Here is a 17,704-nt window from a genome sequence, read left to right as displayed (position 1 = left end):
AGTATTTATAGAGAAATAAATAAACATGTAATATGCAAAATGCGTATTTAAAAAAATCTCAATATATCTGATGTCTTGGAGTATAGATTTAATGGCTTTAAGAATCACAGGATCTGCACCCCTGAGGCTGCAACATGAGCAAAGGTCCTGCCCTTGGCGCGCGCTCCTGCTGGCACGCTGGCAGCGAACCACGCTGGCCCTCCAACATACTGCAAGGCCAGTCGTCTCCATCAAGATTTGGCTGCAGAGCTCTAAATAAAGACTTATTTTCCTAATCATTGACTTGTTTTCTGATGGATAGTCAATTGGAATAGTACCGACCGTTGTAGGCATTTATAAATTGAAGCTTTTTTTTATGTATGATGCATCCACTGCCACAGTAGTGGCTGGATTGTAAATAATTTTTACCCCCCCACATAGATAATAAGGGAATTCCAAACATGGCACATCTATAGCTGTACTATTGACTGTAAACTGTTAATTTAAAAGCAGAAGTAGCAAACCACACAAATTACTCTTTGATATTTATATTACTTTGGTTTCTAAGACCACACATTCACATGACCATAGTTGATTTGGGAGAAATTACTGGCTTTGCATTTTATGTGACCTGTAGAAACAGGCAGTACCCCACTGCCCCACAAATGAATGGGCTGTATTTCTCAAGAATAGGAAATAATTTCTTAGATTAGGAAAGGAGAAGACTGTTCAAAGATGAAAGGGACAGCTTGGTTTAACAGCCTGATTTTATTCTTAGGAAAATAACACAGCTAAAAATTAACTACACGTGAAGAGATATCTGCACTATAAATACTACAGATCTGTTTCACCATTTTCCCTTAAAGCTGGGAAGACTAATGGGCATTTGGAAATAGCATCTTCTGTGGAAATTCAGATCCCCTTTGTCTGTCCTAAACTGGTGGATAATATAACAAGGCAAATTTTCTGCAAAAAGGAAGCAGAGTCTGATTAACTGGGAGGAAAATCAACAAATATTGCAAATATTCTGAAGGGGTATCTCTGGTTTTGGTCAACTCAACTGCAATTCGTAATTTAAGAATAGGATAAGGAAAAGGGAATTCATGTTGCATAACATCCTGTTGCCATTGGCAAAGGCAGAATTCCTCAGTAACCCAAACTAAGTAGAAATCTAACAGAAGTCCAGCAGCTAGCCAGAAAATACTATCTTCAAATTCATCCAAAACTTTTTTTGTTTAAGAGGAAAAAAACCCTTTTCATGGACACGATGAGTGACAGCAATGACTGAGGAATTTAGAAACTTTCTTAAAAATTTCTTTGTGTCCCATTTTCATTCTGGACTTACATAGGCAGTTTTTCTTTGGAAATGAGTAAAAACTTTATTTACATACAACAGATAACCATTCTTTGGACGACACCAGTAAACATAAAGATTCTTCCTCCCTTGTCTGCTTTAAAATCCAGGGAAGCATGCCTGCCCAAGACCTTACTTTTTTTACCCAAAATGTGAAGAATCAAGTATTTTAAATGACTGTGAATCCATTCATGCTACAATATTGTCTATTACTGTTTTAAATTTTGATTTACATTGACTTGCATACTCTGGGCAACTCTAAATTTGACTCTTGGCTTTATTTTAATATATGGCTAATTTACAAGTCCTAAAACAAGCTGTATTTTGGCATTAGGTGATTTATTTCTTTCCCCGCCTTGTCATTCTTTTTCAGTGCCCTTTACAATGGTCTTGAGTCATGTTGAATGGAAACTTCTCCATTGTATGTGGTTCTGCGGTTGAAACAATTTTGTGCTTAGTTTCAAGTGGCTGTAATATAAATAGAAGCCACGCCACTTTTTTATGTGGGATGGTGTATTTTTATAACTTAAAGCATGATGATATATTTGAAGAACAAATTAGTCATTCTGCCTCAAGAACTAGTCTGTCTGAGGTATGCCACAAAATTGGTTTCAAGTTGTTTACCTGGTGTGCAGCCTACTGGGAGTAAAAACAGATTCTTGATTTAGGCTTTGTAATTCCCGTATTACAGTTTGGCTTATTCTATTCTGTTGCTTAACTGATTACCATGGAGCTGCACTGTACCGAGCAGCGCTACAGTCCTTAATAGCTTATTGTCAGAATGTATTGTCATGGTTTATTCCTTCAGTATGTTAAAAGAAGGACATGAAAGTTACAGCTGATAATGCTGCTCTTGATCAGACTGGCTGCCTAGCTACGAAGATATAAACGATGATATTTAGCATTTATATAGCATTTTGCAAAGAATCATAGACTCATACAATGGTTTGGGTTAGAACAGACCTTTAGGTCTAGATGATCTAGTCTGACCCCTCCTACCATGGGCAGGGCCACCTTCCACTGCCCAGGTCACTCCCAGCCCCGTCCAGCCTGGCCTTGGGCACTGCCAGGGATGGGGCACCCACAGCTGCTCTGGGCAGCCTGGGCCAGCCCCTCGCCACCCTCATTGTAAAGAATTTCTTCCTTGTATTCAACCTAAATCTACCCTCTTTCAGTTTAAAACCATTGCCCCTTGTCCTGTCACTACATACAGGTCCTGATAAAAAGTCTTTCTCTATCTTTATTACAAACTCCTTTTAAGCACTGAAATGCCACAGTGTCTCCCCGGAGCCTTCTCTTCTCCAGGCTGAACAACCACAGCTCTCTCAGCCCGTCTTCACAGCAGAGGTGTTCTAGCCCTTTGATCATTCTCATGGCCCTCCTCTGGACCCACTCTAACAGGTCCACATCTTCCTTGTACTGGGGACCCCCGAGCTGAATGGAGCACTCCGGGTAAGGTCTCATGAGAGTGGAGTAGAAGGGGAGAATTGCCTCTCTTGACCTGCTGGCCACGTTTCTTGTGATGCAGCCCAGGACACGGTTGGCTTGCTGGGCTGCAAGCGCACATTGTGGAAAAATTCCAGTTTTTCATCCACTAGTATCCCCAAGTCCCATCTGCAGGACTGCTCTCAATCAATTTGTCACCCAGTCTGTACAGATATTGGGGGTCTGCCAGGACCCAAGTGCAGGACCCTGCCATCCAGGTCCTTCTGGATGGCATCCCTTCCTTCTAGCGTATTGACGGCACCACTCAGCTTGGCGTCACCTGCACACTCGCTGAGGGTGCACTCCATGCCACTAAGTCATTAATAAACAGTACTGGTCCCAGTACAGACCCTTGAGGGACACCACTTGTCACTGGTTTCCATTTGAACATTGAGCCGTTGACTGTAACACTAGATGCAGTGATCCAGCCAGTTCCTTATCCATCCAATTGTCCACCCATCAAATCCATATCTTTCCGATTTAGAGGCAAAATATTTACATTCTTAGAGCCTTTCACCAAAATACCACACTCTCAGAATTTATTTAAATGATCAATAAAATAAACTTCACCTTTTGAAAGCATGGAAATGGAAACACAAAGATGATTTCTGAAGTCTGAAAGCCAGCTGGCAGCAAGGCCAGGTGCAGAATTCTGCATCCCCACACTATCATTATCAGGCCATTTAAGATTAAATAAGTGAAATGCGTCTATTTGCAACCTTTGACACAAGTTTTCTAGTATGCTATTTCAGGAGTTTCCTAGATTTTTAAGGTATTTTCATGAACTGCAGCACATAAAAAAAGATTATCATGTAACTCATTTCTCACCAGAACAACAAAGCCTATTGTCTTACTATTCTTTCTGACATCCTTGGGGCAAAGATTGTTTATGACAGTGCTTCTTATTATTTCCGTGATATTTTATACAGGTGTAACTGAAAGGAAACAATACACAGCCTGGTAATTCACTGAATCCACAGTTACCAGTTCACTGGTAGAAACACACCAACACTTGCACATGATTGTATCTGGAGATAGTCTCACTTAAATATGACAAAATTGTAACACGTGTTGATAAGCTCTGAATCCACGTAGTTCAGGGTATGTCTGCACAGTTTTCCAGCCAAATTCTCTGAGGAAACTTTTGAGCTTAAAATTATAGAATAAGATGCTCTCTTTTAAAAACAACAGTTTCCTACCTGAGGCTGCTGAGTGGCAGTGGGTCTCTGAGGAGATGGTATAGGAGTTTTGGACAACATTTGGTTCATTTTGCTTACAACTAGATCAGTTATGTGTTGCCTGTCTTCAGCCTGGTGCTCACCAATCAGAGGCATTGCACAGTCCATGACCTGTAGAATAAAACCATACGTCAGCTGCTGATACAGCACCGAGTAAACTTGTTCCACATCTGTGTAGTATGTCAGGTCATCTGTTTACTTAATTGTTTTTAAGAAAAGTCAAACAAGATCTTTAGAAATGGTATATGTTAGATCAGAAAAAAAAAAAAACAAAACCAAACAACAGCCCCCGTGCAGGATATGGGTCAGAGCAAGAGAAGAGGAACTTTACAACGTCATCCCTTTCCAGTCTTCAAGCAACGTACAGGTTCAGTACTTGAGCGTGCATGCTCTGGGGAACACGACTCCTGCGGGAAGCACAGAGCTGATAAAGAAAATGAAATTTCTGTGGTCTGCTAAAAATCTGAAGTAACTGTCTGTGTTTCTGTCTAAGCTACATTTCTGAAGATTTTCCCTCTTAGGTGTTTTTGTGGCTCATACCGTGTTCATTAGCAGAATTAGAACATGGAAATGTGAATTAAAACTTCAGCTTCCTAGCTATTTGTCAGATTTCTGCTAGGGAAGGCTGGGTCTTTATTGATTAATGAAAAATTTAAGATAAGACCTTGTTATTGATATGGTTTTTTTGAAAAGTAGTGTGGCTGCACGGCAGCTGATGCAAAAAAGAAGTAAGAATTTCTACAAAGAAAGCAGGATCTCAGAGGCAAATAAAAATGTGCACATTCCCATTCTAAATGGGGCAGGTTAGTAGTGTTCAGCAATTATTTAATTTAGTTGTTCAGATGAATAAAACTAATACTGAATTCAGTCACTTTAGTGGGTTATAAGCATTTGTTATTTCTACGGAATTATTTCTATAGTTATCTACTTTTGGCACATCTGTGCTTGTTTCAGGGGAAATAAAAGCATAACATAATAACCCCAACTATACTCACAATGGCACTGGACACTCTTATTTCAACAATAAAAGGATGTAGTTCCCTTTCAAGGAACTGCAATCCTTTTTCGACATATATCAAGGCTGCTCAGAAACAGGTGAAGGCATGTCACCTGCGGTCCTGCATTCTGCTGTTTCTCATAGGTATGGATCACAAGTGACTGAGGTCCACAATACAAACAAGAGTATTAATAATTAATAAGAGGCTGTCAGGGATAAAGCAGTTAAACTACATTAGCAGTAATATACCATATGGATGCCATTATATCCGATCCAGTTAGTCTTTGTACAAACTTGAGTTGTGTCCATCTACCACTCAGTCTATGAAAAGCTGTCCAGCCGCCAAATCTCACACAATAAATATTTCTCACTAGCGTAGGCAAATCCTGCAGTAGACACAATAATAAGCTGTGCTGGGAAGTGAGAGGGTGGTGGTGGGTGAAGAAGGAAAGACTCATTAGTAAGGGATCCTCATGGGTTTAGTACAAACCAATCAGTGAATTTTGTAAGGGTGTTTTAGTACTTCCAAAAGCGCACCCTCCTGTGTCTCTTCAGATTCTGCAGTTCCTTCTCTATTGCAGGTAAATGAAACAAGGTTGAGAAGGTTCAACAGAGTCAGAAGAGCGTTGGAGGACTTTTGCTGCCACAGGCAATTGTAAGTGCTAATGGCCAAAAAACCACAAACGTCTCCCCCTCCTATCCAATCTCTAGCCAAAGGACCAGGCAGACAGCTCTGCTATGGGGAGGCAGGACTGGTTTGGCTGGAGAGGTTAATTCCCATCTCCTGGGGTGGGCGTTCTGCTATAGATTGTTGCCTTCAGCTATTTTTGTTAGTTAACCAGCTCGTGTAGTTTAAGGGAAGATACTGAAATTTTGTGGTAAGACCTGATACAAGGTGGAAGAATTTTGTTATCTGTAGGGGTATCACCGAAGAGCATGAAGCTAGTGCATCTGCATTGTATGGACCCCTCCTGAGGTGGAAGAGATACAGTGGGAACAACGAAACTCTTCCCAATTCATCAGCCTACACCAAACACTTTATCTCCTTTATAAACCAAGAGCAGTTTCATCTTCCTTCTTTTAGATATTCAAGTGCTTCTAGGAATTAGACACACAAATTGAGTATTACATAAAATCGTTTAGGTTGGAAAAGACCTTTGAGATCATCAAGCCCAACCGTTAACCCAGGACTGCCAAGCCCAGCACTGAACCGTGTCCCTAAACACCACATCTACATGGCTATTAAACACCTCTGGGGACGGTGGCTCCACCACCTCCCTGGGCAGCCTGTTCCCATGCTCGGCCACCCTTTCCGTGAAGACATTTTTCCTGACATCCCATCTAAACCTCCCCTGGTGCAACCTGAGGCCATTTCCTCTTGTCCTGTCACTTGTCACCTGGGAGAAGAGACCGACCCCCCCTGCCCACAGCCCCTGTCAGGTCGTTGCAGGGAGCGATAAGGTCCCCCCTGAGCCCCCTCCTCTCCCGGCTGAACACCCCCCGTTCCCTCAGCTGCTCCTCACAGGACTTGTGCCCCAGCCCCTTCCCCAGCTCCGCTGCCCGTCTCTGGACACGCTCCAGCCCCTCAGTGTCTGTCTTGCAGTGAGGGGCCCAAAACCGAACACAGGATTCGAGGGGCGGCCGCACCAGCGCCGAGCGCAGGGGGACGGTCACTGCCCTGGTCCTGCTGGCCACACTGTTTCAGATACCCGCCAGGATGCTGTTGGCCTCCCTGGCCACCCGGCACACTGCTGGCTCATGTTCAGGTGGCTGTTGACCAACCCCCCAGGCCCTTTCCCCCCAGGCAGTTCCCAGCCCCCTGCCCCCAGCCCGCAGCGCTGCTGGGGCTGGTGTGACCCCCGGGCAGGGCCCGGCACTCAGCCCCCTCGAACCCCATGCGGTGGCCTCGGCCCATCGGCCCGGCCTGGCCAGGCCCCTCTGCAGAGCCCCCTGCCCTCCAGCACATCAACACTCCCCCCCAACCTGGTGTGCAAACTGACTGAGCGTGCACTGGATCCCCTCATCCAGGTCACTGATAACGATACTAACCAGGACTGGCCCCAGCCCTGAGCCCTGGGGAACACCGCTTGTGACCAGCCACCAACTGGCTTTAATGCCATTTACTACTGCCCACGGGCTCGGCCGTCTTGCCAGCCTTTAACCCAGCAAAGTATACACCTGTCCAAGCCATGAGCAGCCAGTTTCTCCAGGAGAATGCTTAAAAGAGGCATTTGGATTTAAACGAACATGCACATTCATCACAACGCTGGAATGTAATCTTCCATCTTGCATAGTAGTTGGGAATGAGCTGCACTGTAAATAGTATTGCCAAAGCTTGAGGATTTTCAAAATATGTAAGTGCCACAGAAATTCTTACCGAGACGGAGAAAGACTGCTTCATTCTAATAACAAGATTAGTTTTAAGTCCAAAAGCATTTACATTATTCTGTTCGTTCATTTACAAGAGACACTGGCATGGAGTATTGGCAACCAAAACGCTGGCAATACTTGTTCTGGAATTTTCAGATCTGGGGTGTCTCTTCTAAGCTTCCTCACAGCTAAAAGGCTTTAAAATAATAGCAAAGTAAACAATGAAATAATAATTGAAATCCAGAGCAAATGTTTCTTAAGAAATGAATGAATGGTTTTCCACTCTTGGGGCACATAAATAGTATTGAATAAATGCTTAATAATTACACGGGAAGTTTATAGAATGCACTATATCTTTTAATACAGATATTTTTAAGTGGAACATACCTGATGTTTTTAATTAATTGAGAGGAAAGTATTGAACCGATACAAGCTGATATTTCTGAATAGGTAAAATGTGGTCTTGCTGGTTGTGTGGCTCTTGAAGCACAAAATCTTTGAGGATTTACTTCAGTATTAATTTCTGCTCAGATATTGCTATTTCTTAAAATTGTTGTAATGTTTAAAGATCCACTTCATTTTATCATGAGCTTTTTCTTGTAAGAGTAATACGTATAATACCTGGAGGGAGGAGGCAACCGCATGTACCAGATACTTTTGCAAGGACTTTAAAGTGTTAAACATGACTGAACGTTAGAATGTCCCGGTGTCAGTGTGAAGGGCATTGGATGCTTGGTTGTCTCCTGCAAAACATCTGATTTTCAGAAAGGGAGTTACATCTGTGGTCTGAAAACCTGCCCCTTTTGAAGGCAGGCATGAATGACATCTATTTTTCAAAATATTGCTCCTCCCACTATCAGGTGTATATTAACCCCCCTCTTACCCAACAAAAGCAGCAGCAGTTGTATGTTTCTCAAGTGTGCAAAGAAATCCTCACTTTTCTTACCATCCAATTACATTAAAAAAATTATTTGGATTGACTGTGAAACTAATTGTCTAAAATAAGGTCAAGCCAAAGGATTAGACAGGTTTAAGAACTGCAGGACTGGCTTCTGACAGAATTTCTGTTTTTAAATACTTCTCTAACTGCAGGTTTACATATAAACATTCTTTAGGAGGTACTGCTATGTTGTTTACCAGAACATGTGGGAAAAGTGTAGTTCTATGGCTAAGGATAAAAAAAGAAGCCTTGAGGTGTTGCTCAAAACTTCACGTTGACTTCAGTGGAGAAGATCTTACGTTTCTTGAGGACAGCACTTGCAGGCATAGCTGCCCTGTTCCCATGTTGAGTCAGATTCAGATTCATATGGTGTTACACGTCATAGCCGTCTGCCCTTGACAAGCTTGGGCCACTTGGAGAGGTTTTGGCATTGTTAAAGATCCTTCTGTGCATCGCTATAGTTGAACCAATACCGTTGGCCAAAGATATGCTGAACCTGACACTGACGACGTACTGAGCCAGATGCCGAGTCCTGAACGGTGACAAGCTGTAAGTGTTCTGGTGCCCTACCGAAGCACAGAGATAGTAGCCAAGTGGTAAAAAGAGAAAGTAAGGCATCAGACTGTAAAGAAAACTACCGATCCCAAACTAAAATGTCACTAACTAGCTGAGCGAGTAAAAGATTACTGAGGCTTAAAAGCGGTTTAATTGCAGGACACCGTCCAGTTTAATAACCAATTGGACTCGAGAGGCAATGCGGGGGGGTGAGGGGGTGGCTGAGGGGGCTCTTAGTGCTTGCATTGCTGAGTGGGGATGGCTGGAGTGTCTGAGCACTGCAATTACACCCAGCGTGGCATGTGGCTGCTCAGAAGAGACTGAGCTTCCCTCTGTTACTGCCACTGCCACCCCCAGGGACAGAGGTGGCCCTTGCGCAGAGAGCGCTTTGGTTGTTCCCAGAGGAGCCAAGATCGAGGTGAACACTTCACAGGGTGGGTTTTGTTGTCTTTTTTTCTTTACAAGAATGCCATCTATTTTCCTTCCTAGTAAAATAACTAACGACAGTTATCAGAAATCAGTCATGCTTTATATAAATGTATCTTACAATTTTTTTTAAAAAATATTTTGGGTAACACTACCAGTTTTTAAAACCTGCGAGTGACTAACAGGAATGTCATGCTAGCATTTCCCCCACTTCAGAGGAGTTGACAAAGTTTAAACATACACAAAGCATCCTGTTTAGAAATAGTCTATTTACAGCTTGTACTAGTTTTAAAATATCATTCAAAAACAGCCAGGTGGGTTTTTTTCAGTGCCTAGTTTAGCTATGTAAAATCGTGGAGTTTCCCACTAAGAGGATTTCATAGAAAAAAAAGACATCTGTAATTTATAAAATCAAATATGTTACTTTTACAGATGACAGTAAAAACATGCATCACTATGAATTGTGGTCACTTAGTTCATATCAATTCTATATTCCATTTATATGCATTCCAGTACCCAGTTCTATGGGATTAATTTCTTTTATGACCCAGAAACCATATTCTAAAATGCACTTAATGCGTCTTTATATTAAACTATAAGAGACTGACTGCATATATTAGCAGTAGTAACAGAAACTACAGCAGCACGTTTAAGTCAACACAATACTGTGATAAAATAAAAGACTTTTATTTTATTTACACTTTTATTATGACCTTCTGGTGATACAACCTTCCAGTGAATTAGTCTAGGCCCTCCGCTGCTGGTGTGGATAAGGCAAATAATTGAAATTTGGGCTGCAAGATTGGGACTGGCAAGAAAGAGAAATGCCGTTTAACTCTGACGAGTATGAAAGAAAATGGGATGGGATTAATAAAGGAGCCATTGCAATTATAAAAGATCAGTAATTGCAAAGGGATCATCATATCTGAAGGAGAAACTACTCTGACTGCCACTTCCCCCAGTTCTCCATTACTTGTTATGTTTACCACCACAGGATTAAGAAAGTTCTCTTGCTTAGAGCCTGATGAAGTGCCAGCCCAGACAGTGCTGGGAAGGCAGAGTTGTGAGGATAAAGGGCGGGCAAAGGTAAAGAACTTTGCTGATACAGTGGGAGAAAAAGGGGTTTGTCATGATGCTGAAATACAAGAGGGATAGGAAGGAACAGAGAGAGGGCTTGCAAGCCAGAAGTGCCCAAGGAGCCTGGCAGAATAATAATATATGGATCTCACATGGAAAAGGACCCATAATTACAGGAGAAGATATGATAATTGGTAAGTGCAGAGGGAGGAGGAATTAATTTTGTTGCGAATCAGGGTAGCTTTCAAGGTCCATGCTTGAGAGCGTGAGGACTGAGAAAAAACATTTACTTTGGTCTGCGGGTAAAAGGAGCTGGATTGCATTGTTGCTGCGTTATGCATGTGTTACTCTTCTGCGTTGTTTTTGTGGGACCTGGATGTCTCTAATTGTGGTGAAAACTTTGACTGTAAAGGCAGAGACCGATAGAGATTTTCATTTAAGACTTCCAAGTATGGTGAAAGTAACTGACACTAAGAAAAACTAATAGTTCGAGGAGGTCATTTATGACTGAATGGGACGTAAGAAGAGATGGTGTGATTTCTGAGAAGTCAGGGAGTGACTGGATATGAAGTAATCACGGGGCTTTCCCTGAGGTCTCTATGGCAGATGCAGGAATAATTTGTAATTGGAAATGTAACCACACCTGAGAAACCAGCGGGGGATAGTACAGCAGAAAATCAGTGGTGGCTGCTAGGAAATTTTTACAGTCCCTCCTGCAGTGGGTGAGTAACAACATCTGCAGAGAAAGTAAGAACTGCTGGGAAAGTGAATCCAGCATTCCTAGACGAAGGATCTGGTGCCTACAGATGAATTTATATGGCCTTGTTTTCATCTGGAACGAAAACAGATCAAGCAAATGATTACTACATCCAAACACATTTGCTCGATGAAGCTGAATTTGTATGTTGCAAACTCACATAAGTGATATAGTTTTAAAAAAAGTGTGAAAATCTATAGAAAATGCAGTCAATATATCTGAGAAAAATTCAAGCACTTTGAAGAGAATATGTGAAAGAGATTGGCTTAATCTATAAAATAACAATTAGTTGAACATCACATCAAAAAAAAAAAACCAACCCATCAAAAAGTCATTTACGTGTTATGGTTTCTAACATTAGTTTAGAATGGATGTTTTCGTAAGCATGTGAGTTATTACACATAACACTGCAACACTGTGGGTATTTAGAAACTATTGCCTTGGATTATGCACTAAAGCTCTCGTCGAAGAACATGTACTAGGTACTAAGTAGTTATTCCTGTAAAATGTTGCTCTCCCAACCTTATTACAGAGAATCCCTTTGGTTATATTCTGTCTAGAATGTTGACTACACAAAGCATACTTCAGTAGAATTCTACCCTAACTCACACCCACTCTGAAGCTGGATGACATACGTACGCTTTCCTGTTGGTAGTTACACAGGCTGAACGTTCAAATGGAAGACTCCGGAAGAAAATATCTGCCTACATTATTTCATACATTATGAAGTTTGTACGTTTCTTGTCAGATCATATCTGCAGAATTAAAGTGTCAGTAATACCGGAACATTTTGTAGTAGGTATACCAGCCATCACGAAAACATGAGAGCATAGGTTTCAGTATGGTATAGGACTGCAACTGGAGTTTAAACCAAGTATTTATAGACCGATAGTCCTGCTCAGCTACTGGTTCTTGATTGCAGCATGTACGTGCTAGTTTTAATAACACATTTATTTTCCCATGTTGAAAGCACACAAAAGGTGAAATTTTTTCCTATACTGGTGCAGACGGTCTGCTACTCTTCATTGTATCATAGAATTAGAGTGCAATACATGTTGAAATTATAGTGTCATAACTGTTGATGTAAGATGGCTTTTCAGCAGCAAATGAGCATAAGTTTTACAGATGTTCTGTTGGATGTGAACTTTGCAAACAATTCCACATTTCAATGCCTTATACAGATTCTAAATATTCTTGCTGATGAGCATTACCATCTTCCAAACAATTCAGCTGATTCTGTAGAACAGCAATCTGTTATCACGCTTCTATCCACACTTCCTTTTAATTGCAACAATCTATTATGTACATACTTAAAATGCTCTATAAACCCAGTTCCTGATGTGTCCTACAGTTCTTAGAATCCTATCTTTTTAAAAGCACGACTCTATCTGGCACGGAAAATTAGCGTATTTGTTCAGAAGCAGGAAATGAGGTACTATGTTGGTACATTATATAATTTGCACTGGCCATTTCATTTTCAAAAAACTGCTCCCCCTTCTCCTCCTACCCAACAGACATCCCAGGCATGATGCAGGAATTAGTTTTGGTACCCAGCTTCAGTGGAAGCTGATGATGCTTGCTGGCTTTACTAAAAAATATGAAATATTGTGCAACATCAAAAATGTGGAAACAGTCGAGTTCACTGAATGAAAGTGAAGTGTATTTAGTCTGACAGGCATTTGCTAACCTAAGGAATGCCACAGAAGTGTCAGCTGTTAAAACAAAGGAGACATCCTTCATGTGCATTGGAAGCAGAAAAGGTCCAACTGTGTTTGTACAGAAAGAGCAGGATGAAAAGAAAGTAGGTAATAAAAGAATGGTAGGAGGGACTAAGTAGCGTAGGTTGATACCAACACACTAGCTTTAGCTACAGTATATAAGAAGCAATTTTGGTTTATGTCTGAAACTTCCAGTTCTTACAAGAATACACTTGTTAAATGCAATCCTACTCTAGTTTTGCATCTTTGTGCATGCAATCTTTCAGTTTGTAACTACTATCGTATGAGGTAAGACAACTAAGATCTTGTATCTTAAAATAATCTACATGATTTTAAAGGTTTTGGATTAAATTTATTGGATTAAAGCGAGCCAAATACTCACAAACTTTCTCACAATGAATTTAGGTAAATGGGTGTGTGTGGAAAATGCTGAGACTCGTCCTCCGAGATGTTTAGGGGCTCTGGGAACAGCGGAGTTCCCTACGGAGGGTATGGGGGAGCCTGCCCAAGCCCAGCTGCTGGAGAGCAGCTTATAAGCAGACATCAACACCTTCCCAGTACGTGGAAATGACCGAGATCCACCTGTGGCTACAGCCAAGCTAGGAAGTAGCACCGGTGACAGATCTTATTTCCAGGAATTTCCTCTATATTGTATCAGCGGCAGTCAGAGTGGTCTGTTTTCAGAAAGAGGAAAATGCTTTTCTTTCACTCTGTCAAAACTCAGTCAGATTTCATTGGGTCAGGCATTACAGATTTACCAGGAACTTCAGGGTGCGGTGGAGGGGAAAGACTGCACTCTATGAAGGAGCAACAGAGGTTTAGTATGGAATCCTTAATTTTATGCTACAGTGAGTTTTGATACAAAAGACCCATTAAGTTATAATTTGGCCAGGCAGACTGTGGAAACAGGATTTCTTGACATCACCCTCAGCACCTCGGGAGGCATTTATTAATTCTGTTTGTTTTGCTGAAGGTTTAATGCTGCAAGCTGCTCTGTCCTTTGAAGTGCCATGGAGTGATTTGGGGATTATTAACAATTGCAATAGTGATAAACAAATTTGTGAAACTGCAATAGAATACATAGAGCTGTTTAACACTCAGACAAACAAAGATTTTTACTTCTACAAAGCTTTTCTGTTATAAACAGACACAAATAACTAGAAAGGGTTAATCCAAAATCTCCAGGTTAGTCTCATGGTTTAGAAAAAACACTCTGACTTCTGCTTTAGCAAATATCCACCTCTTTTGGAGTGGGGAGATGCTGAATATACTTGCCTACCTCATGAATAAAATTCTAAGAACATGGAAGATGCTGAAGAAATACTGATTTGCGTGACAGGCAAGTGATGATGGCTTGTTTTATGGCCAGACAAAGGTCTATTTATCCATAATAAACTTAAGGTAAATGAAAATCTTAACCTTTTCAAAATCACCTGCAGCAGAAACCAGTGATTCATGAGGAATCAGATCTTAAAGATAATATTTAGGCTCAAAAAAAGTAAAGTTGTTTCCACTTCATTTTTAATTTCCCTTTCCATATAAAGGTATAATTTTGTTGGGGTTCCCTTAGGATAGTGCTATCTATAAGCCTTCCAGGAAAAACTGGTAAGCCTGCTCAGGAAAGAAATCATAAGGGTTGGGAAAATGTGACATCCACATTTGGTTTTGTTTTGTAGTTTGTGTACATTTCCTCAAACACAAAAAGACATTACCATATATATGGTTACATTTTCCAGCAAGTGTTGCCACTAACTTGGGCATGTGGCTTGGTATTATGATTTAAACACTGCTCAAAAATACACAGCCTTTCCTGAAACACAAATAAGCCAGTGCCTAACTATCAAAAATGTTCTTTACTTGGGTGTTTGCAATATATAAAAGCATACAGTGAAAAGAGTGGGATTGCTTACCTCAAAAATATAATCTTTTCCATCCTTTCCATGTACAGCTTTAACAGCACAGATGTCCAAACCACCAAATATTTCAGAGCAGGTGTCAACCCAAAGCTTGTACCTGTTTCATAAAAATATTTTTTTCTGTGAGTATCTCATCAGGCTCTTGTTTTTCTATAGGCTTACCTAACAACGTGTTTTATATAACATTTGCTGTACATTCAGAGTTTTCACTACATTGTCAGTTTTACTGAATTTGTATTTCCCAAAACAGTAGCTTAGAGATAGCGGCTCAGTTACTCTGCTTTCCCCAGTAGGATCCAGAAAAGCTGTGGTCTGTATCCTGACCTAGTGTTATGCTGGATGCTGGATTCTGTCCCAGTTTATATTGGTCCCAACATGTCACTGCTCTAAACTGTGAGTAACCCAAACATAAGATACGCTGAAACACGAAGAGCTTTTTAGCTGTACCCCACCCTGCATTCCCAGTGTCCTCACACTAGTACAGCTTGCTAGTTGTGGCTGTACTTTGTGGGAGAACTCCACAGAAGGAGGATTTATCATCTGACCAGTTTCCGTGGCTTCAGTGATGCCAAGGGCTTTTAGGAAGTAGGGAACAGGGCTCCTGTTTTCCTGTGAAATTCAGAGTTGTGCATCTGTGCACAGCTTCAAGTGTGACGGTCCTCTTGCTTACTGTGCTTGGTAGTGTACTTAATCACGGATGGGCTTTATTCTTTTATCAGGAAAACTAGAATGAGAGTCGCTCTCTTAAATTATGGACCCAGCTGTGTTCCAAAGTAGCAATGATAGCTTTACAGGCACATCACTGAACAGGGCAAAAGAAAAATCAAGACAAAACAACCCTTCAGATGACACAAGAGAAACAGATGGATGACACTCCGTAAAAGTTACGTAGCATGCAGGCAAGGACAATATTCTTCATGGAGGGTTATAGACAACTACAGCAAAATTCAACTGAAATTTGAAGAATTCTGAGGAATTCTACAACCCCTAAAAAGGCTGGTGTTTAACAGGACTGAACATAAGAACTGCTCTGTTTATATTCTAACTTCATGTTAAGAAACACGGACTGAGGAATGGACAGTTTACCCATTCTACGTGCAATAATACAAATTCTTTTTCTTTCTCTATGGATAGAGAGATCATCTGGCTAACAAGGGAACAAAGTGGGACTTACTAGAAGAGGAGGGAGGCAATTCCTGTGATCGAGCAGAACTGCTAGTGACATAACAGGGAGCGCAGCGCTTTGCTGAGAGCGTTCTGAGGCAACATGAGCTCTGTATGTTGCTCAATGGCAAGAGGTGGCTCATAGGGCACAAAACCACATTGAGAACTTGCATTAACTGATAGCATAGCTGCGCACGGGCAGCAGTAAGCTCTGATATGATCCTGAAAGGTTATACAGGCAGCTCTACCAACTGAAGGGCACATTTTGCTTCAAAAAACCCCCAGTTTTAAAGCAACCATTTATCATGAACTTTTTTCTCTTTCACTGGCTAGCATTTGAGTGTAAATTAGAGCTATTTCCTTTTACAGACCCTCTCCTGCTCTCTCCTGTTCCAGCCTTTGAGCCATGATGATAGATTTACCACATCATAGTATTTTCCATTGCAAAAATTTTGATGTAATAAACATAGCATTTGACTTCACTACAGGATCAAAGGAAAATGGTTCCTGGACTGAAAGTCTTACTCATACATAAATACTTTCAGTAATAGCATCCTTTCCAAGCAAACTTGTTAGGTCATATTCTTTATATTTTCTTACATAAAGTCTGTTCCAGTGGAAAACTTTTTCTTTTGAGCAGAATACAAAGAAATTGATACAACTGTTTGAAAAGATCCTGATGGTAATATTTTAGCAATGAAAATATTTTTTTTTCCTGTGAGAAACAAGTTTTTTGTCCAAAATGAGAGGGCTTTTTGGACGCTTGACAATTTCAACATCTGTAGATGCACTGACTGACTCGACTGCTTGCATGCACTTGCTTATAAATAACTTTTTTTTTGCTGTAAAAAACCAACATGTATCTTGGAAAGACATGTGGACAGCAAAACTCATCATTAACAGTAAGTATTTGGAGTTTGTATGAAAAAAAAGATGACATTTTCTTTAAAGTACCAAAACATCAATCAGATCTATGAAAGTATTTTTAATAGTCTATCTTCTGCCAACAAACACAGGGCTGGAAAAATATAGTTTCATTTGGAAGGAGAAGTCTTGGATGGACTAGCCTGCAGTGTTTTAAACCCCAGGCTTGCACAGTAGGTTTGACAAGAGGTCGTGGCTCTTATTTTCCCAGAGCAAATACAGCATGCAGCAGCTGCTTTAGAACTGTCAGGTCATAAAGTATTGTTCCTCAGGTGTGCGACATGAAATATCTGGTGTGCCAGATGAGGTGTGCATAATTGGTATAGGTCTTTCTTCTTCTGGTTCTATCTGGGAAGCAGTGCCTCTCTGAAACGCAGGCATCAATAAGAACGTGTAACATTGGATTGGGCTTGTTCTCTGCCTCGTCCTTGTCCCTTCCTGTGCCACATTCTTCTTGCTTTTCTACATTTCTAGACTCAGATTTGTATTCAATCAACCATGTCAACTCAGGCAGTGCTTTCAGAACACTTCTTCCTAATTCGTGACACTTATTATAAATGAAATGCACATGCATCAGATTTGATTGCTTTTGGTATGCCGTTAGACTACTTCAACTCTTCAGAAAACTTCAGTTTTCCCTTCCCTTCCTTGCTCTGCTTTGCTCGCCTCAGTGGGTAATTGAACAAAAAGAGGGGCTATGTGATACGTACCCCTTTCTGTTATAAGAAAACATCCGCATAATACAAAATAACACAAATTTTCTACGCGTTTGTCTTCATCAGCGTAAAAGAAGTTTAGTTTTGT

The 17,704-nt window shown here is 41.0% G+C and overlaps 1 protein-coding gene across 1 annotated transcript in view; it reads right to left on the bottom strand.

The window, feature by feature from the left end:
• The window catches only part of SYN2 (synapsin II), a 197,251-nt gene that overhangs the window by 20,797 nt on the left and 158,750 nt on the right, over positions 1-17,704 (bottom strand). The window contains exons 9-10 of the mRNA XM_055708850.1: positions 14,807-14,909; positions 4,018-4,167 (exon numbers count right to left, since the gene is read on the bottom strand). Of these exons, the coding sequence (XP_055564825.1) occupies positions 4,018-4,167; positions 14,807-14,909 (253 nt within the window). The remainder of the gene's footprint in view (positions 1-4,017; positions 4,168-14,806; positions 14,910-17,704) is intronic.

The sequence above is a fragment of the Falco cherrug genome, chromosome 4 (assembly GCF_023634085.1).
Source record: "Falco cherrug isolate bFalChe1 chromosome 4, bFalChe1.pri, whole genome shotgun sequence".
NCBI lineage: Eukaryota > Metazoa > Chordata > Aves > Falconiformes > Falconidae > Falco > Falco cherrug.
The sequence above is the reverse complement of the archived record's forward strand: the minus strand, read 5'-3'. Positions and strand labels throughout refer to the sequence as shown.